The sequence below is a fragment of the Podarcis erhardii genome (assembly GCF_964252035.2).
Source record: "Podarcis erhardii genome assembly, chromosome: 3".
In the NCBI taxonomy this organism is placed as follows: Eukaryota; Metazoa; Chordata; class Lepidosauria; order Squamata; family Lacertidae; genus Podarcis; species Podarcis erhardii.
In genome coordinates this window covers 72,970,852-72,993,734 of record NC_138507.1, presented here as the reverse complement: position 1 = coordinate 72,993,734, position 22,883 = coordinate 72,970,852, and the positions used below count along the sequence as shown (strand labels likewise).

Genomic DNA, 22,883 nt, shown 5'->3' with positions numbered 1-22,883 from the left:
TGGGAATCTTAGGAACTGGATTATTGTCAAGCATAACTGCATGGATGTTGAAGTACACTAATTTTCAAAAGATGGCTCCCCCCCCCCCCGGGAATTAAATGCCATTTAACTCTTCCCATATGATTTAATGATGATCTTGCTTTTTAAATAAGGTCGGCATTTACAAAGACAGAAAGAGTGTTTCACTTGTTTTATTCATTTTTAATTTAGGGCGTGTGCAGAAGAAGTCCGCCCTGGTATTGACTCCATGCTGTTTCAGTATTTCAAGGTGCTGCTGTTTTCTTATCTAGCAGTGCAAACAGGGCTGTCCCTGGGGACTCTGGGGCCCAAGGCAAATCACACTAGTCCTGCTTAGGTATTTGCCTGAGCACAGGTGGGCTTAAAACTGGTGTCAGGACCGGGGCATATGGGCGTGCACCCACTCCAAGGTCTACAGGATTCATTTTAGACCATCATGTGTTTCTAACTGAAACTTTGCCTTATCAGGCTTTTGGTTGCAAATAGATTTCTAAACCTGTTCAGTTGAATCCACTTAGAAACCATTACTTATAATCCATGCTAAACACAAGGTGGTCTCAAATGGAACCCATATTCCTGGAGACAGGGGTAGGACTTGTGTGCACATCCATGCCCTGTTCACAGTTTTAAGCCCAACCATGTTCAGGACTCCCAAAGTGCAGGTGGGGGGTGGTGGAGGCTCCTGATCCGACCCTTCCCAGGGACGACTCCTAATGGCAAACTGTTCAGTTGCAGTGCCTGGCAGATTTTACCTTTGCATACTGACATATGAGAAAAATGTGGTGCAACATGTCACTTAGATTCAATGTAGTATTTGTCTGATTTCTACTGATTCCTTGTCCTCCTGCCCCGTCCTCAAATGTTGCAGCCTTTCAGGGGTCACAGGGAACTGCAACAGGAAGGAGAATGTTGGATGTCACCGTTCCACAAGCCATACTCTGCTCATGATGCTTAAGAGTCTGAGTAATAAAAAATAAAGACATATCGGCAAATAACTTGCAAAGTATTTAGAGCAAATAATAGCACACAGGTAATTAAATTTATTTATTAAAAATTAAAGGGTGTCACTTTTCTGTACATGTTCGGAAAACTGTTTCTGTTTTATTAACAGTGACATAGTGCTTGCAATCTTCATTTATTTGGGGAAATATTCACTTTGACTTCCAGATGCTTCAAAATTGTTCATGCATGGTTATTAAAACAAAAACAAAGACTACAGTTCTGTGCACAGAAATTTGTTCAAAATCCTACTGAAATGTTGGAATTGTGAATTTTCTGGTGTTTCAATCCTATTCATGCTTACATGAAATCCCACTGATTTCAATGTGACTTCTGGAAAATATTGCATTAAACCAGGCTTAATAGGACTTTTAATGTATGCTGGATTGTAGATAAGGCATATAATCTGCTAATAGTTCCTGCACGCACACTTTTCCTAGTTCTCCCCCCCCCCCAAAAAAACAGCATTTTTTCTTAGAAAGCTCTCCATACTTTTGTACATTGTGTACAAAACATTCTTATGTTTATTGCCAGTTTAAACAAATGAGTATAATTTAGACTTTTGTACTCCCTCTGCTGGTTGCTGAACTGTAAACAATCCAACTCAATCCTATTCTTATCTCCTACTTCTGATCCGCTTCTGGAATTGCATGATCCTTCAGAATGGTGTGGCCTGCTGATGCTATTTGTGTTGATATCAGAGCAGAAATGTTTTTCCACTTGCACAAGTTGCTTTATGGATCCAATAGCTAGTGTAAAAACAGACCTCACTCACACCCACCCACACCCACCCATTTTGCTGAGAACCAAGCAAATTGTAGGAAGGAGTGACCACAAGCTTTTCTTCTGCCTCTGAGTTAATTCTTTCTCAAATAACTTTTCTTTCAAACTGGTTTTGTAAATCATTTCTGCAGGTGTTTCCTTTAGTATATTTACTCTGTTCTGTGCATTATTTAATGTTGGGTAATCAAATGTGGATTTGTTTAAACCACTAGACGGCTAAGGATTGCTCCTGATAAGGATTTCTTACTCCGTGCCAGATTCTGCCTGGGCCTTGAAACACAGTTTCTAGGTATAGTATCGTTAAATCAGAAGAAGAAAAAATAGAGCTAGATTTCTTGTACAATTCAGCGTCTGCTATACAGTTCTACTCAGAAATAAATCCCTTTGCATACGTATGTATAGGGTTGCAGCTTCAAAGTATTAACAAATTCAATGGTTCTTTAACAATTTGTTAAAAGGGATGTTTTCCCTTGGTTGCTTATTTCCAGGGTATTTTTCCTTTGGTAGGCAGTTTCATTCCTAAAATAAAGCTGCTAGAACTCTACCCAGTGTATTTTCTTCCATGGATGGGAATGCACCCTTTTAGCGGTGGAATTTTACCACAAAAATAGCTTGAGATGAAAGGGGTTGTTTTATTTATTCAGAAGTATGGATATTTCACCTTTCCTCCAAGAAGCTTCAGACAGTATATATTGCCTTCCCCCTTTTGTCCTCGTAGCAAACTATGACGTAGGTTTTTTCCCCCAATGTCACTATCCCCCAGCCAGAGCAACTCCCTCTGAGTTCACTGTTATGGTCAAATGAGCAGTGCTCCACACTTGCATTCCCTTTAATGAAAACTTACTGGTTTCAAAGGGACTTTGAGGAAGTCAGCTCCAAGGGATTCATTATAGTTCGCCATGCTGATTACAGTTGGATTATATTAATGGATTGATCTTCCACGCAGTACACAAATTACTGAGAAATGTTGGCTGTTTCTGTTCGTTCTTTCATCTAATATTTTCACACTCAGAAAAGGAGGGTAAAACCCACCCTTTACTGTCATTGGCAAAAATCTCTTTTTGGGGGGTGGGGGCGTGAGGGAAACTTCAAATAAATACAGGTACTTCAGTTCTCCACCAGGAGTTTCTACTCACAACTTAACCACTTGTGTTGAGATATTTAGAAGGTACTCTAGGATTGGTGTAATAATACCTTGTTAGCACATGACACTGTTATATCAAAGCACAGTGGCGTTGCGTGGGGAGTGCACGGGGGGACGGCCGCACCGGGTGCAACATCTGGGGGTTAGGGTTAGGGGGCACAAATCCATGGGTTAGGGGGCGCAAATTACTTGCCTTGCCCCGGGTGCTGACAACCCACGCTACGCCACTGTCAAAGCACCAGTGTAAAACAAAGATAGAATCATAAATGAAAGGCTGTCCTCTTAAACCAAATACTGTTTTTAAAATGTTAACTTCAATTTCTTTAAAAAAGGCCTTTCCTAATAATACAGTTACAGTTCTGCTATATATTAAGTGTTTATTCAGTGTGCAAAATGGCATACAGAAGGTACTTCCACATCACAGGACTTACATGCAGGAAAAAAATCAAAGTTTTCACATACATGATGCACATGAAAAGATGCCACAATATTCCAGCGTGCCTGAGTATCAGAAACCCTCATAAAAAATTCAAATAGGAGAAATTGCCTTTGATCTCTAATGCAGAACAGCACTTGTGGAGATGTAATGCTATTAGTACTATTAACAAGGAGCTTTGACTGGAAGGTTGAAAAAGGGCCTTTCTAACAACAAGCTATTAGGCTGAACATGCAGTACTACCATAAATAACCATAGTCTGACCTGCCCCACAGGATTGTTGTGAGGATCAAATTAGGAGGGGGAGAACCAGGTATCCCGTGCGCCCTTGAGTTTCAAGGAATAGAAATGTAAATGAATAATATAAATGTTCAAGTGCATTAATATTGGCACTTGAGGGTTGGATGCAATTATTTGCTCGAACATGCCTTTTCCGTCTGCATATAGTGAAGGACAGGCATTCATTAACAGAAAAATAGAGCATGCAACTGAGTGGGCTGTTCCACATATAGGAAAATAGTAGCAAACCACAAAGTATAAAGAATGTACTCCAGGAAAGATGGAGGCAATTTAACTAACTGAGAACAAAATATTAATTTTAAACCACTGATTTAAACTGAGTTTCCTGTTTTATGATTGTTGCATTTCTTGAGCAAAGAGCGCATGCTACTTGGTTGCTGAAACAATTCAAACGTAGAAGGCTGTGCCCACTGCTGTGCAGGTGGAAGCCTGCAACCTTGGCGTACCACACTCTAACCAGTTGAGCTATCCATACATACACTGAACTGTGACAGAACTCAGGGACAGTAACTATCTGGCCATATAAAGGTGGTGGTTTGAGGTACCAACCTTGTCTTAAACGACCTCAGGTTTCTTTTTGTAAGACATGAGTAACATCTTAAGAGTTAAATGTTGTGAAGAAGACAAGGGAGTTTTCAGCTGCTTGGTGAAGGCAGCCGGGGTGGAGATGGGGAAGCAACACCCACCTAGTGGCAGCAAAAAAGTAGAAGGAAGGATAGACAAACACCCACATGGGGGTGGGGTGGGGGGTGGACCGACTGGCCAACTCTCCCTATTTCACATGGCCTGAGCTACCACTGGGAAGCTCTGCCAGTAGTGGTCCTCTCTACTGATGTAATTCACTTCCACTTTGGCATTAAACCTTTCCCCTGGCATGTATTTAAAGACCCCTTAAGAAAATGAGGGTGGACTCCTCATGGTCATCTCTTCCTTATTTAATCGCTGCAGTTCTTTCTATAACCCCATCTCCAAATATAACAAAAATAGTTGGACCTTTTCCATTCTTGCCTGCCCTATTTAGCTGTGACCTGTTTGCCTCTAAAGTGGGTGATGGAGACCTATATTTTATAGCAAAATGAGCATGAGGGCAACTTAATTAATGCTTTCCTCTCCCTCTCCCCCCCTGTGCTTTGTTGCTGCAGGAATGTCTCTTGGCTTAGTTCTTGAATCATAAATGAAAGTGCTACAGGCAACAGGGTACAAATTTATTTTATTGTATTTATAACACACCTTTTTCTAAAGGAGCTCAAGGTGGCTCCCCCGCATTGAATCTTCACAACAGCCCTGTCAGATAGGTCAGGCTGAGAGGCAGTGACTGGCCCAAGGTCACCCAAGGAGCATCATGGCTGAATGGGGAGTTGAACCCTGGTCTCCCAGATTCTAGTCTGAGACTCTAACCACTATACCACATTGAGATAAGGAAGGGGAGCTCCCTTGCACACACATTTTTAATTGTAAAAGTTAAGCCACTCCACTTTGCTTTAGACATGAATGGGTCAGGCATATAAATAAACAAATGTGGCTCCCCTCATCAAGCTCTAGTTGGTTCTTAAATTAAAGCACTATAGGAGCTCTGGTTAAATTGGAACTTTGTTCTTCATAGTGAAATATTTAGGCTTCAAGTTATGAGCACAGTATAAGGGACATAAAAGTTACCTGCAATTTGTATCTAAATTGAGAATTGGTTTCTAACATGCTTTAGTGTCCACTTTTTAGATCCTAAAGAAAGCCTGAGAAGAACGATAGTTCTTCTTGGCCTGGCATTGAGACAATTTTTGGGAAGAGAGAAGAGTATCCTACGCTCCACAAATTAACAAAGTATGAAAATAAACAACTATAAAAAGAGGAGATAATGGTGACCAATTTGGCATTCAAGAATGTTATGTTTGTGGTTAAGTGATAATGGCAATAAACACAGTAGAAAAAACCAAAACAAAGGTAATTAACATTCCATAGTACTAAAAGAGCCAATAGCTATAAGTCAGGCTTAATTTGCATTTCTCGCAACAATTATAAGCTTCTGCCAGTTGTAAACAGCCCCCACCCATGCAATTGAAAGATGTAAGGAGCATGCTCAGTTTATTTATTTGTAAATATAAAATAACTGTCCTTGAGCTGGAAACAAGCTATCAATTTGGGTTTCTCAAGCGGTGCTTCCTGCCTAGCTAGGGACAATGCTTATTTTACACTACGTGAGAAAGCAAGTTATTTGCACATTTGAGTTTATGTGTTCAAACAAGTCAAAGCTTACATCTATAGCTAATTGTCAGCATCCATCTATCTCAGTTGACTATGGGAAATTGAGCCTTTGGGGGCAAAGTCAAACTGTTGAAGAGTTACAGTGCCTGTTGTGGTTGTAGAGATGGATTATAGGGCAGACATGTGCAGGTGAGGCAGATGAAGGTGTCTGGTTTTGCTACTATGGGTGCACCATGGCATTTCTTCTCACTGCACTCCTCCCAGTGGTCATTCCTCCTCTGGTCACTGTTGTGGATACACAACCTGACTGTCTGTCTGCAGGCACTGTGCTCATTTGCAATGGATTTCTATACTACTGGGTCAATGTTGTCAGACTCCATGTCACGTTTGTAAGCATATTTGCAAAGAGGGTTGGTCTGCCAACAGGCCTGGTGCCTGAAGCCAGCTCCCTGTAGAGCATGCCCTTGGGGATCCTGCCATCTTCCATTCTGTGGACATGACCAAGACAGTGTAGATGTTGCTGAAATAGGAGTGGGAACATGCTAGGAATGTGGGCTTGGGAGAGCACATCTTTGTTTGAGACTTGGTCCTGCCATGCGAGGCCCAAAATCTTCCTGACACAGCCCACATGGAAGGCATCGAGGGATCACGCCTGGCAGCTGTAAGTTGCCCTTGATTCACTTCCATAAAGCAGTGTGCTCAACATGCAAGCCTAGTGGACCATCTTGGTATTGGTCATTAGCATCCCATTCTACCATACATCATATTCTGTATGGCTAATAACATTCAGTAATTGGTTTTGTTGAAAACAAAATTGTAGATCAGTTCAGAGGGCAGAAGATCAGTTCAGAGGGCCGTGACACTAGAAGCGCTAAAACTCCGAATTGAGAGTGATTCCTTAACCATTTACCCACAGACAGTGTGTTTGCAGCAATATTTATAGAGTGAGACAGGCAATAGACCACAACAGGCTACCTTCTCTGGCTTTCACTATTTTGCAGTCATGCAAAAGTTTTGGGTCCTTTGATCATGCTGTCTAACTTGGCAGAGGCTATAGTGAGGGGCCATAACTGTTAGGTTTGAACATTTCTGTATTGGTTCTTTTGTGTGTGTGTGTACATTTGGAGTCATTTTGTGTGGATGTTTATTTGTATAACTATTATTTTGTGGTAGTGGACTACTTAATGTGGGAATAAGTACAGTGGTACCTTGGGTTACATACGCTTCAGTTTACAGACGCCGCTAACCCAGAAATAGTGCTTGAGGTTAAGAACTTTGCTTCAGAATGAGAACAGAAATCATGCTCCGGCAGTGCAGCAGCAGGAGGAGGCCCCATTAGCTAAAGTGGTGCTTCAGGTTAAGAACAGTTTCAGGTTAAGTACGGACCTCCGGAACGAATTAAGTACTTAACCCGAGGTACTGCTGTAGTCTTAAAAACTTTCTGGATTGATTTAGAGTGATATAGCGTTGAGAGAAGATGAGTAATGACTTACTGCATTTGAAGTGATGTCATAGAGATGAAGGGGTGAGAGTTCCACGAGTCACTTTGTCAGTTGAAGGCATCTGCTGTAATGCAGTGAGATCATAATTTCCTTTAGCCCAAAACTGTTTCTGGGCACTGTTTTGAGGTAGCCTGAGAATATTAGATGTCTTGTGCTCTACTAAACTTTTGTAGCCCTGCCAGCATTGTTACTTTTCAGGGTGCTTGTTATGAGAAATATGGATGAATACTTTCAGAACCCAAGTGATGCATCATCTAGAAGAAATTCACCGAAAATACCAGACAACTTAGCAGCAACAGAGAGTAGAGCCAGCCTCAGAGCTAGAATTGAGAACTGTATTTCAGTGGCAGAGAAAAAAATTGGTGAGCATTTTTCAGCTGAAAGCGTGAATGTTCTCTTACAGGAGCAGCAAACTGCTTAGTGAAATAGTAGCTTATTCATTTATTTTAGTTAGTAAATGTATACAACATACCTGATTCTCTCCCATTTCCATTTTTTGCCTTTCAACAGCCCTATAATGTAGGTTATACTGAGAGATGTTGACTTAGCCAAGGTTACCTAATGAGATGGTTGAGTAGGGATTTCAACCTGAGTAGTCCAACACTCTAACTTGTCTTGGTGCTTGTCTTTTAATAGTTAATCCTTATTTAAGTGGTTGTTATGTAGGTTTTTAGACTTACATTTTTAAATCTTTGTAAATTGCTTTTAGACTTGCTTTGAAAAAGTGATGACTAAATTTAATAAATCAATACATAATAACTAAGCATAATTCAGACATTGCACTCTTCTGTGGTATGTGAATTATAAGAAAAGTTGGCTGTGGTGAGTGAAGTCAATGAGATTTATTAAAAGCTGTTCATAGATAAATCCTAGTGCTAGTTTTTCACTTCAGTCCGAGATGGGAGACTGCTGTTAAGGAAAACAAGGACAGAGTGCAGAACTACTTGTCTGTTTATTTGGATTGCAGCCAGTACAACGAATATATTTTGAATGCATAAACGTATCAATATAATGTTTATATATTACTATTACTGTTGTTTGTCGTTGTTATTACAGTGGTACCTCGGGTTACATACGCTTCAGGTTACAGACTCCACTAACCCAGAAATATTACCTCGGGTTAAGAACTTTGCTTCAGGATGAGAACAGAAATCGCATGCCGGTGGCACAGCGGCAGCGGGAGGCCCCATTAGCTAAAGTGGTGCTTCAGGTTAAGAACAGTTTCAGGTTAAAAACAGACCTCCAGAACGAATTAAGTTCTTAACCCGAGGTACCACTGTATTGAGTTTATATGCTTCTCGTTCAGCCTGTTCTGCACCAATTTCATTGGATACTAATATTTGCTTCTGGGAGCAATTCAAGGTGCTGGTTTAAACCCTTTAAGCTTAAAATGGCCTTGGTTTATCAGTAACAATTTCTCCCTGTATGAGTTCACTTGGCTGTTAAGATCTAGTCAGATATCAAAGAGTGTGATATTGAAAGTAACCCCCCCACCACCTTGCATTTTGTTGGAATAATCCCATTCCATGGACACCGTAAAGACACTCTGCTCACTTGAACCATAGTGAAGTAAGTGGGAGATATACAATTGTACTGCTGGTAATAAGCAAATGGTAAAAGTAGGTGTAAAGTTTAAGGAGAACATTCTTCATCAACAGCTCTATGCACTTTAGATTTCCAGAGTGGTAATCATGGTAGTCTGTTGCAGGAAAAACAAGAATCCTGTGGCATTTTTAAGCCTTGAAATATATTATTGCATACTCTTTTATGGACTAGGGCTCACATCATCCATTCATTTAGATTAGAATTTAGTAATCTAATCCTTACCTCTTACTTATGTTGAATATTATGTTTTTCTACAACACGCTTGGTGAATTTACTGAATGTGTTGTCATGTAGACATTACGGTTTTATTAAACAAAATCCTTTGGTATTAAAAGAAGAAGTCAGTATGGTGTTCTGCAATTACGCAATGGTTTTTGGTTCAGGAAATACTTTCCACACCAAACATTTTTTTGCTGTAGAAAATTTGACAAAAATTATTTTGCAATAGGACTTCATTGAATATGGTAACAAAACTTAGAATATGGAAACACAACATAGTCATGATAATTCAAGGACTTGCATAGGCATTTTACCCAGCTCTTCAGTGAAGCTTGAATAAAACAATTCTTTTCATGTGGTGTAAATTTGTGGCTAAGTGAACTCTGGTATTCTGATGAGCTGTGCTAAATTTAAAAAGAAATTTCATTTTTAGAGCACAGCCCTGCATCCTCACAATTTCTAACACATACATAGCATATAAAGGAAACTTCTTATTTAGCAGTGTATGAACATTTTCACTAAATTTGCAGTTAGGGTAGCTGCTATACTGGGAGTGGATATACTTTTCTTTATTAAACAGAAAAGGCTTTTCTTTGTCATTGTACTTGGTACATATGAAATATAAAGCTGCATTAAAATATTAGTCTGTCTGAGCCAAGTACTACCTATTCTGATCGGCAGCTAAGACCTTGGGAATCACTGGGACTTTGTTGTTGCTGACAAAATAAAACTTCATGAGCGAATGGAATTTTAAGAACTTGCTATTTGAAACGTCATTCTCTATGGCGAAAGATCTGTACTTTAACTTTCTGACAGGCAGTGGCTATTCAAGGTCTTCAAGCCCTCCGACTATAGATCTTTTAAACTGGAGATGCCACTGTTGGATCCAGGAATTTTGTGTTATGCAGAAGTTCAGTATTTGTGGTCCTCACCAATCCCCTCCCCTGCATTCTCTGGTTTACCTAGAGGGTTTGAGGAGAAGCAGAACCTTTTCTCTCAATTATGTGGTTTATATAGAAGGTAAAAGAGCAGCAGCAACAACAGTGGTAGCCTGCCCTATTTGGAAAGGAATCAAGCTGTTTTGTAGCTGCTCAAAAACCACTGTGGAAATGAGACCACTGGGGTAAGAGTGTATATGATGCCTGCGATTCTGCTTGCCAGGTGTCTGGGGGGTACTCACCTATGGCAAGCAGACTTGTGGGTGCCTGATTTACATATGTAAACCTAATGCTCTGTTGCTAAACTATGGCTCCTTGTCACTTTAGGTAAAGGTAAAGGGACCCCTGCCCATTAGGTCCAGTCGTGGCTGACTCTGGGGTTGTGGCGCTCAATTCGCTTTATTGGCCGAGGGAGCCAGTGTACAGCTTCCGGGTCATGTGGCCAGCATGACTAAGCCGCTCTGGCGAACCAGAGCAGCGCATGGAAACGCCGTTTACCTTCCCGCTGGAGCGGTACCTATTTATCTACCTGCACTCTAATGTGCTTTCGAACTGCTAGGTTTGCAGGAGCCTTGTCACTTTAGGTGGGGGCTAAAACTCATAATATTAGTGTGGCCCAGAATATTTACTAGTAGTATTTATGCAATAGTCATAACATAGGTTATAATTATAAGGAGGTATTTCCATTTAGAGTCAAACTCTAATAAGTATTCTTTTTATCTTTAACAGCATTTCTTTAAACATGCTTTGAAGCAAAGAGATTACGCAACTTCAACAAAATTTACTGAATTCACATTTTTTGTGTAGTATTGGTCTCATAGAACCTGCAGTTGGGAAGGACACCCACCTTTTTGGATGAACTAAAGTTACAAGTGCTGCGTGTGTGAACTTCTGAATTCCTTCGTTTTTCAAGTGTAGGTTTAAAAAGCTAGACTTTTTAAAAAGTGAAGCTGTATGACAGATAATGTCAGCCACCTCCTGCCAGTGGCTTCTGAGGGTTCCCTAGCCCTCTGCCACAGATTAATGGAGGGCACAGGTGGCTGCAGGAAGGAGACAAGGAAGGGTAAAGCCTTGTTGTGCAAGCAGAAGTCCTTTCTGCTTGTACACAGGTACCATTCAGTTTCACTCATCATCTGTCAATATTTAAATGGAAGTTAAAGAATTCCAATTGAAGTGAGTGAAATTACTTGGGAAGTAGGTGGTCTGCCTAGTTTGATTGCCAACAGATTCTGACAAGGCAAAATTCATGATAGATTTTGGGAATTTGCTCAGATGACATATCTATAGACATTTCAATGAAAGCTAAAATCAAGTTAACAATTTAGTAAATACTTCCATTTAAAAAAATGCAGCAACTTTTTTTTTTTTTTAACCAAGCTGTAGGTTGAAAAAACATTTCTGGAAGTAAATTGCTAATGTTTCCCTTCCATCTCCGTGAGTCAGTGGTGCCTATCAGCATGTGCTCTAGGCTGAATATTGCTTCAGACCTTGATACAGTAGTTGGAGAAGGAACAATTCATACACTTCCATGCTGCCTATGGATTATTCTAGGGTTGCAAACTAAGCTGGCTCTTACATTAGAAACTGGCATGAGGCAGCCTATGAAGAAATTCCACTGAACAAGCTATTTGCTGCAGAAGGCAGAACAGATAAAACACATGCTATTTTTGGTGCTCAGAAGTAAATGCCAGACCTGACAGAGTATTCACAATGTATGTGAATATTATTGAAATAATGAGGATGCTGTTTAACAGTCCACCTTGTATTCCACATCCCAGGGGTACGTACCCTTGTTTCTTTATGAACAATTGATTCTGCAAACAGGGCTCCTCCTCTGCTTTGAACACTTTGTCCTTATGCAATTACTACAGGAGGGAGGTGAGAAGAGTTTAAACCAAAGAAGTTGTGTTTATTCATAGTGCTACTTGCTGCAGCACACTTAGCCCGCGATAGCTTGGGAAGCCTTCAAGTCTTCACGTTTATTTAAACCACCTTATTCTCTTGCCCCTCCTTTTCTCCCTGTTCACGCTGCAGTGACTGAAGTGCAAGGCTTTACAAGCTGATAAGAACCACATGGTCCATTGCCATAACTCAGGAGTCCCCACTGGGCCTTCTGACGCACACAGTCCTCCCCTGATGTCAAACAGCTGATAAGTAGCACCTTGGCTCTCTTCCCAAACATGTGCGCCAGAGAGGAAGAAAGGTTCTTTGTCTGAAAAAGGCAGCTCTGTTGAAGCATTTTTAAAAACATCTTATTGCTTTCCTTGAAACAGAGCCAGAATCCTGTCTGTTCAAACTATTTAGTATTATTCCTAAATTACTTGGCAAGCACGAATGTCCACCAGAAAAGTGTTTAAATCACCGTGTGCAATATTTACTTCATTGTGCTGTTGGAATCAGATACGGAATGCAACATGCAGTGTTTGTAAAATAGGAAGACTCAGCTAAATTCTGCATGGCTTAAGGAAATTGTTCGTAAGTTCTGAAGTTTGTCTTGCAAAATAGTCAGAGCTTTGATCTTCAGTTGCCCTAACACAAACAGAAGGGCTCCGTCTGTTCATGAAAAGCGTATTTGGTATAATGAATGCTCCTACTGGTGAAAGCAGTGTGTGTGTGTCTGTGTGTGTGTGTGTGTGTGTCTGTGAGAGAGAGAGGGGGGACTATTTTCACTCTCCTTTCCCTGGAGTTTCCAGCACCACCTCCTGCATTGTTCCAGAGCATGGGTAGGCAAACTAAGGCCCGGGGACCGGATCTGGCCCAACCACTTTCTAAATCCGGCCTGTGGACGGTCTGGCAATCAGCATGCTTTTACATGAGTAGAGTGTGCCCTTTTATTTAAAATGCATCTCTGGGTTATTTGTGGGGCCTGCCTGGTGTTTTTACATGAGCAGAATGTGTGCTTTTATTTAAAATGCATCTCTGAGTTATTTGTGGGGCATAGTAATTCATTCACCCCCCCCAATATATAGTCCGGCCCCCCACAAGGTCTGAGGGACAGTGGACCAGCCCCCTGCTGAAAAAGTTTGCTGACCCCTGTTCCATAATGTCCTCCAGTCTTTTAGAGCAGGTTGTTTGGGAGTGGGGTGGGGGCAGGAGAAGTAAATGAAAATTGCGCCTTTGACCAGTTGGAGCATTCCATGAGTGGACTTCTCCCCATAGAAGCTTAGGGTGCAAGTCCATATATTGTGCCAGAAAAGAGAGAGAGGGTACCAAATGCAAATAACTTAGAATTTGCACATACTCCAACTTTTTACTTAGTTGGAGTTCTTGCTGGCCCAAGTATGGCATAGTGATTGGAGTATCAGACCAGGATCTGGGAGACCAGGGTTCAAATCCCCATTTGGGCACAAAGCTCACTGGGTGACTTTGGGCCAATCACTGCCTCTTAGGCTAACCTAGCTCACAGGGTTGTTGTGCAGATTAAATGAGGAGGGAGGAACCATGTATGTGCCCTTGAGCTCCTTGCAGAAAAGTGTGGGATGTAAATACAATAATTAAATAAAAATAACAGTTCATGCTGCATTTCAATTTTGGTGGTTGTAAATAGATTTTTAAATACGTTCAGATATACTCCAAGGATGGCTGTATATATATTTCTTTATGTAACTCAGAAATAATTTCTTTACTCAATATATCTCTGTTAAGAAAAAAAATAATAATGTTCCTACTCTGTGCATTAATTTTTTAAAGCTATTTGGACACTCATCATGCCCATAGTTGGTTGTTACTGTAATGTATGTACATTGCAACAAATTGTTACATAGTTACTACCTTGCCTTTTTTTTTCTTCCCTTGAGACTATTTGTTTAATTATGCAACCCAAATAATTCTGTTTCAAACTTACTGTACTACAGTTCTGCCTGTATCATGCCTCTGGGCTGTTATGTAGGACAGTTTTGTGTTTTCCTATTTGAGTTTTTCAGATTTGTCAGCTGACAGTGAAAAACAGCTTTCTATGACATGAGGACATTTTTGTTAATTTGTCAGGCATTTAAGATTCAGCAACACAGAACAGTTCTTAAAACGTGTACTATAAGACTAAAAGAACCTCATTGGTTCTGACTGAGGTTCCATCTAGTGCAGCATTCGTTCTTTAACAGTCACCTACCAGGTTCTTCTTGGGTTCACAGCACCTGTAACTCTGCCTCTGGACCTGGAGGTTCTGTGTTGCTACCATTGCTAACAACTGTTGATAGATCTGTCCTCCAGTAATTTGTCGTACCTTGGATCCTGAATGCCTTGGTACTCGGACGTTTTGGCTCCCAAACACCGCAAACCTGGAAGTGAGTGTTCTAGTTTGCAAACTTTCTTTGGAACCCGAATGTCCGACAGGGCTTCCATGGCTGTAACTTCATGTCCTTTTATAGAAGTAACTTTACTTCCCTCAATATTTCCCACTCTCAAATAGCTCTTTCAAGATTTCTCATGTGAAATGGAAATTATGAAAACAGATGGATAATGAGCTATGTTTAAATGAGTGTTATTTTTGGTATAATTTTTACATTGCCATTACAAAGTACCTTGAGAACAGTGAATTATGGCTTACTGAAAGAAAGAAAAAAGATACTAGGTAAGACGTGCATAATAATTACTTAGAGAAGAATGGAGAAAATTCTTGGATTCTTCTGGATAAATCAGCAACCCTTTCTCCCTTTACTGCTGGGGAGACACCCAGTGGACCAGGCTTGGCAGTCAGATGAGGCTACCCACGTTTCAATCACCTGATGCCACAGTGATATCAGGTGACCTCTTTTCGTCCTTGAAGTTTGAAATCAGACTGGGGATAAAGGCACAGTGCTTTGCAAGGCATGACATACAACTGGCCATTGGTGCTTGCAGAGCCTGGCGTGTGGCGCTTTGCAAGGCCTGAGGATCATATGATGTCAGGTGCAGGGCAGGTGGATATGGCTTGGTCGATACTGCCTTGTATGCCAAATGGAGAGGCTTGATGGGATTAATTGGGCCTGAGGGCTGGTCTCCACCCCTGTTTTAATGTGCATGGCTGTGAAAAGAAGCAAAATCAAAGGGCATAATGGGTAGATGAAGCAGAGCCATGAGAGATCTAACAAGAATGTCATGTACGTTGGAGACAGATGTCACTTTAGGAAGTTAGTAGAAGAAAACAGTATGAGTAATGTTAAGCCTCTGTTTCTGACATGAAAATAGACTTGTACAGTCATACCTCAGGTTGAAGTTGCTTCAGGTTGAGTGTTTTCGGGTTGCGCTCCGCGGTGACCTGGAAGTAACGGAACGTGTTACTTCCGGGTTTTGCCACTCGCGCATGCACAGACGCTCAAAATAACGTCATGCGCATGCGCAGAAGTGGTGAATTGTGAATCGCGCATGCGCAGACGCGGGTTGCATTCTGCTCTGGATGCGAACGGGGCTCCAGAACGGATCCCGTTCGCATCCAGAGGTACCACTGTATTCACAGCATGCTGAACTTCCTGCATTGTAGTCTATGGATTTAAAACCATTTAAGGAAGAGCTGCAGCATTGGAGGGAAACCTGCAGCTCATGGACCTAATTAGACCCATCAGAGGTTGGCCAGCAGGCTGTTTAATAGCAATGATAACAATAATAACAGCAGCAGCAGCAGCAGCAGCAGCAACAACAACAACAACAAATTATTTATATGCTGCCCATCTGACTGGTTTTCCCCAGCCACTCTGGGTGGCTTCCAACAAATCAAAACATCAAACATTAAAAACTTTCCTGTACAACTGTTTACGGCAATTGATGCCCAACTTTTCCAGACCTGTTGCCATATATGGCATGAGTTATGGGAAGGCTCAAATTGTGACGTGAGACTTAAGCCAGGCTTCCTCAACCTTGGCCCTCCAGATGTGTTGAGTCTACAATTCCCAGCGTCCCTGACCACTGGTCCTGCTAGCTAGGGATCATGGGAGTTGTAGGCCAAAAACATCTGGAGGGCTGAGGTTGAGGAAGCCTGTTTTAAGCTGTGACTAAAAAGGAAAGAAGATTTAGGATGGATTGTTCCTGATTTTCTCTTTGAATTCAAGTCAGGGATACAAAGGAACACGTTTCCTTTGCAGGCACAGCTTGAATGGCATGGATTGAACCCACAGCTGCCTGCAGGGAAAGCTTGTGAGGGCTGCATGCAGCCTATATGTGCACTGCAGGGAGTTCTGTGCTATGCATTATTACCACACAGTTTCAAGTGTAATGCACACTCATATGACCCTCGTGCAGAAAGCAGTTCTGGATCTAAAAAGCTGTTGACTTACACTCAGTACTCGGGTTAGGTAGGTGCAATGGGTAGTAGGTGCCAGATTCTGCCTATTCCCTCACCTTCCCTCTCTCAATTGGAGATAAAAGCTGCCAACATAGATGCAGCTGATCTTGTATTGGCGAGGGGAGCCCCTTGTAAGTGCATGAGCAGGTACTGTGCACACTCTTCTCCAGGTCCATTTTTTATGTTATGTTAGAAATGCTGTGTAAGCTGTGCATCCTCCCCTTTTATGCTGTTCTAAGCAGTCATGATCTGCCAGAATCTAACATTAACATGAATGTTAGCCTGTATCAGTGAGAAAGGTGTCTGTGATATTTCAGCTATTATGTAAGGGAAGAGTGATAATACTGGTTTTATTTGAGTAATGGCTGTCTTTACTGAAAGGTATTAGCTTTAAAATTTAATACAGTGGTACCTCGGGTTACATACGCTTCAGGTTACATACACTTCAGGTTACAGACTCCGCTAACCCAGAAATATTACCTCGGGTTAAGAACTTTACTTCAGGATGAGAACAGAAATCGTGCTCCAGTGGCGCAGCAATAGCAGGAGGCCCCATTAGCTAAAGTGGTGCTTCAGGTTAAGAACAGTTTCAGGTTAAGAGCAGACCTCCAGAACAAATGAAGTTCTTAACCCGAGGTACCACTGTACTGTGATATCTGGCATTACCCATACTCAGAGTTCAGCTACAAAAATGGATGAACTTAAGTAACATAAGCATATTGATTTCAGCAGCTGATTTCAGCAGGTCTACTTGGAGTTTTAAAATCACCCATAATTACTGATGCTATTCAGCTCTTAAGTGCCACATCTAGTGGATGCAGTGATGATTCAATACAAATATGGCCTAATTATGTTTGCAACTGCATAAATATAACTGAGGTTTCATGGTATTTGCAACTGCATAAATATAACTGAGGTTTCATGGTATTTGCTGTTTCTTGCCATATTTATGTGTGTTCCTCTTTCAGAGTTGCATGGCCATCAGTAATTAAAAAACTTCAACAACCCTTTAAAAGATTCTGTAGTCCATAGCTGAACCATGATTTGAAAGTTTCTACTTATGTGCCCATTTCCTTAAATAATGAATTGAATTAGCATTCATATCTAGCTATTACATACCTAGGCTGCAGTCATTAGCTCAGGGGTGGCTAAACATTATTTTGGCTCAAAGACCACATTGAGGATTTGCCACCTCTTTGAGAACCACGTGCCAACCTGAGCCCAATTTATATGTGCACATGCACACTCAACCTCAGGGGGGACGGATGAACATGGACACACATGTACATACACAGAGCCTGCACATATTGACATACACACAGAACCTCTTCTGCCTCTGGCACATCATCATCACCAAGGTTTTGAGATAGGAAACAGAGGGAGGCTCTTCTGCTTCTTAGATCTAAGAATGGTGCTGCCGCAGAAGCAGGAGGGACTCTTTTGCAAATGTAAGAAGCTCTGCTGTCAGGCTGTCGAAGATCTCTCCAAAACAGTGTGAGGACAACAGTGCCACCTGTTGTTAAAAAACAAAACCCTTTTTCTGAAAATGCAGCCAAATTACTGAGAGGCTTTGTTTGCCATCCAGAATCACCTGGGGAATCAAATTCAGCCTGCAGACCATAGGCTAGCCACCCCTGATTTAGCTCATGTATGAAATCACTAAAGTCAGCTGGGCACTCTTGAATATAACATAGCATGTGGGATAATATCCTTAATGTGGAATCTTTGTGTTGATGGAACAAGTTAGTTGGATACCATTCCTTGGACCTATTTTTCTGCAGTCTGGCAGGCTTAATCTACTGTTGAGGGGCTCCTATGCCTATATGTTTCCTCAGCTCTGTGCCTTGCTTGAAAGTTAAGGATGGTCATGCAAGGGGTTTTTGGCATACAGGTTTTTGTATGCGTGCACCATCCTCGGAATGTAACTCCTGTGCAAGATGCAATCGTACTACATCAGAAGAAATGTAACATCCTTGATGTTCAGTGAGCCCCTTGTATTGGTAAAAAAATCTTTGTAAATTGAGCTCATTAATGTAATGCTACGTTGGTTTTTGTTTTTTCCTGGAACGATTAACTTACAAAATATTTTAGTGAAGAATTTAATTAGTGATTTTAAAAGTAGGATTATTTTCCCTTTATCGTCTAGTGTGTTAAATAACTTTATTTTGTAAGTTAAGTGTTCTATATGTTCCCACAGGGTGCATCAATTTAATGGCCTTGGGTTTCATTTGCTCAGTTTATATGAGCTTAGCAAATGAGACTGCACTAGATCACATAAATAGGAGAGAACATTATGGTTTGAAACTGATTAAAACTGTATTTGGGATGCGAGGGTGGGAAATTAAAATAATTAATCCTGTGCTAACTGATTAAAAAGCTGGTAATGTCCACTGGTGGGAAATGGGTGAATGTCAAAACAGCAAAAATCTTAGATCATGAACTTTTTGAAATAACTAATGTTAATACAGTGGTACCTCGAGTTACAAATGCCTCAGGTTACAAATGCTTCAGGTTACAAGCTCCACTAACCTGGAAGAGTTACCTCGAGTTGGGAACTTTGCCCCAGGATGAGAACAGAAATCGTGTGCCAGCGGCGCAGCGGCAGCAAGAGGCCCCATTAGCAAAAGCATGCCTCTAGTTAAGAACAGTTTCAGGTTAAGAATGGATCTCCAGAACGAATTAAGTTCGTAACTAGAGGTACCACTGTATTTTAGTGTTCTGTGTATGGAGTGCTCATGGGCAAAGAGCAGTAAATGGTGCCTTTGAAAGTTTTTGTGGGCTAATATTTGGATATGCACAATTGAGCATGAAACTTTATTGCATGTGGTTTCCTGTCAATCTTCTTCAGTAACAGCAAACCAGTGAATAGAGGGAGCTAATATATATCTGATTTATAAATCTGAAATTGCTGTCAAATGCATTTAACAAGAAGTTCAAATGATAATTTTGTTGCAATTGTGCTGAAGGAAGCCGCTGGTTTTCTTTAGTCTAAGCAGGGAACAATCCATACAAACTTGAGGTCTGCTTCTCCTAATGCTTATGCAGAGTGATCATAATTAAGGCTGAACTTTATAATTTAGCCCACAGATTACATGTAATAACAGTAATCACAGAAAAAAAAAATGTTGGCTTTGAAGGCTTAGATTATCATCTAACAGATGAAACATTTTCTTGGGAAGAAGTATCCATCTTCTTTCTAATCATACCTCTTAATTAAAGGTTTCCCTTGTCTTGCTCTTATTTACTGTACTTCCTTATTTCCACTTGAAAATAGTGGGAATGCAAAGATTGAAAGCAGGTAAAAGGAAACCTAACAAACGGGAAAAGCAGTTGTGAAATGGTATTGCCTTTTGGGTAGTAGATAAAAGATCTATATCAAGGTAGCATGTGACAAAGCATTATTTTTAAAAGGGGTTTTAAGACTATATGCTGCTCACCCTTCAGAACTTGAGGTCTCCCCAGTCCCTGAATACCCTGTCTGCTACAGGTAACTCACATCTTGGTTCCAGGGGTCCATGTTTGTATGCAAAAATGCATAAAGCCATGAACCCCTGGAACAGGCTCCTGTGCAATGTGCGGGACTGCCTATCTGGTTTTGGGAAGGTAGGGCTCTGCCAAGGTCCTAGAGTCCTCCTGTCTCCTTGCCCAAAGCCTAGTAGGTGCTTGCTCAGCTTTGGGAAAGAGAAAGGAGAAGTCTATGACCCTGCCAGAGCCCTTGCGCCTGATGCCGTTTACCCAGCTTTGGAAGGGCTGTGTGAGGCCTCTGAAATGCTGACAGAGCCCTTGCAGAATCTCCCCAAAGCCGGGTAAACCGTGATCACAACTTTGTGCATGTGGGACGGGGGAAATAGATAAACAGAGACTGGGTTTCCTCCCTCTTTATTTATTTATTTATTTCCCCCACCAACTGCGCAACGCTGCAATCGCGTAAATAAAACAAGCGTAAGATGCGAGTTACCTGTACTCCACATGGGCAGGTGGACAAGGTATAAGGCAGGCATAGGCAAACTCAGCCCTCCAGATGTTTTGGGGCTACAACTCCCATCATCCCTAGCTAACAGGACCAGTGGTCAGGGATGACGGGAGTTGTAGTCCCAAAACATCTGGAGGGCCGAGTTTGCTTTCTGGTGGGAAAACAAAACTTGGATTCAATAGGAGAATAAATCAATTATATTCTCTGTAACTGAAAATGATACTTTAAATTTGTTTCCACTAAAACACATTCTGTTTATTAGTGGTTGACAGATTTTGTCCAAGCACTACTGTTAGGTACTGCTTAGGGCTTTTTGTGTGCTGTGCATTCTTCACTTAAATGGATTGTGATTTTATTTTTTTAAAAAAGGTCTGACTTGAAAAGGATATTATAAAATTACTGTTGAATTCTGATGTTTTGAACAAAGAAGGGATTCATTTAATGGGATTAGCTTCTAATCCAAATGAAGCAGTGTACACACATGCCATGGATGCCTTAAAAAATTACTACGAAAAGGGATTTCTTACCTGTTGATTTTGTCTTGATAAGAGGCAGGAAGGTATTCTGTTATGATTCACTCCTCTTGCATGGACCACAAAGGCATAGCCAATCCTTGTGTCATCTTAATAAACTTCAGAATCCCCCCTTTTGCATGCTGAAGCAGGAATTCACAGGGTAGGAATTTCCGGTTCCCAGGATATGCAGGACATTATTTGGCTCTCTGGGATGTACCATCCTGTCTCATAGTGGAGCATTTTTTTTTAAAACCATATTGGAGCCTCATGTGGTTTCCCACTTCAGGGTGGGAAAAGCTTTCCCAGAATGTAAAGGCCAATTTAAGGTCTGTTGTTGTTTAGTCATTTAGTCGTGTCCGACTCTTCGTGACCCCATGGACCAGAGCACGCCAGGCACTTCTGTCTTCCACTGCCTCCCGCAGTTTGGTCAGACTCATGTTTGTAGCTTCGAAGACACTATCCAACCATCCAATTTAAGGTCACAGCCTTGCAATCAGTCTAGACTCTGAAGTAAGACTTATTAACAGGCAGTGCCTGGGGGTGGGGTGCAGGTTAGGATTAGTACAGTTGTGGATATCTGATTCTAACATTGGTTTTTAGAAACTCATATATTCATAGTTCTACAAAATTCATTTTTAAAAAATGATTTGCAGTAATGCATCTTGATCTATTGTGCTCTAACATACTCAGGGGTTCTCTGTGAACCTAAGAGCTGGGTGAACCTATGGATTGTGTTACTTGCATCTATATGCAATGTAAACAGGACTGTGTTTTATGATGCTGTGCACTTCCAGTTTGTCTCTATTTTTGGGTGTGATCCAATTGGCCAGTTCAGGTTGCACAATTAAAGTTGGTTTGGAGCTCTTGCCCAACCAACCAGTCCTGGCACCAGACTTTTGCAACAAGGAAAGTGACAGGACATAGAAACTGGAAAGTGGGACAGCATCTGCTTGGTGTAATGTCACCTAACTTCCCTGTGAGCTAATCAGAATGAATGTTCAGTAAACACCCAATGTCTTCTAATCTCCCTGGAAACAAATGGAAATGTATGCTCGATAAAACAAACTCTCTTGAAGCAATCCTGGGTGTTCTTAGCACTAGATTCCATCATTCAGCAGGAATATTAAATGGTGGTATACACATGATTTGGCTATAATTTAAAAGCAGAAGAGATTTTGCTTACATTTATATTCTGCTCCATAACCAAAGTTTGCCAGGCCATCTGACAATGATCAGTTAAAATATTCTAAAAATACAATTTAGAAATTTTAAAATGCAGAATGTGGCATTGAAAAGTATTAGGAAGCATAAAAATAAAACAGTCCAATAGATTTTTCAACCAGTGCAACAGATCTAAAAGCAAAAGCATTTGCCTGGATTCAACTAACCTGGCGTGTTGGTGAAAGCCAGCAGAAGGACTCCAGCTAGTGCACAAGAGCTCTCCCCCCCAAAAAAATCTGCTCTGGAGGGTCAGGAGAACCAGCACAACAATGTGGGGGTGGAGAGAAGACATGGTTCTGTCTGACAAGCAGAAATGCATGCATTGATGAAAAAATCCTCTTAGTTCCATGTTGAATTTCATCCATTAAATGCTGCTAAGAGCCATTAAAAATCTGCTTAGAATTCTGGGGGAAATTAGAATGTCCTCATATCAAAAAGGATATAGCGGGCAAGAAGTGAGCTTCTCTGAAGTAGACATTCCATCATCAGGGTGTTATAACCGACAAAGCCTTCTTCCTGGTAGCCAACTGCTTCACCATATTTGGTGAAGGCACCTGGAGAAGGGCCTTCAGAGGTGACCTCATTGTCTGCATAGCTATATGTGGGAGGAGGTGATCTATCCCCAAATGATGCAGGACTTTAAAAGTTAAAACCAGCACCATGAACAGAGCCAAGAAACACTGGGAGGCAAATCTCGGAGGACAGGAGTAATGTCAGATCGTCCAGTCCCAGTTAACAAGCTTGCCACCCTATTTTGGACTGACAAAAAATTCTA

At 41.2% G+C, this 22,883-nt stretch overlaps 1 protein-coding gene across 7 annotated transcripts in view; it reads left to right on the top strand.

Annotated features, from left to right (window-relative positions):
- Positions 1-22,883, top strand: part of PDE10A (phosphodiesterase 10A) — a 188,185-nt gene that overhangs the window by 108,766 nt on the left and 56,536 nt on the right. The window contains exon 1 of one of the 7 annotated variants that reach the window (XM_081855165.1): positions 7,452-7,743. The exons of the other annotated variants lie outside the window; for them this stretch is intronic. Coding sequence (XP_081711291.1) covers positions 7,590-7,743 — 154 coding nt within the window. The 5' untranslated portion in view covers positions 7,452-7,589. Of the gene's footprint in view, positions 1-7,451; positions 7,744-22,883 lie in introns of those variants that run through there. 7 annotated transcript variants of the gene reach the window in all.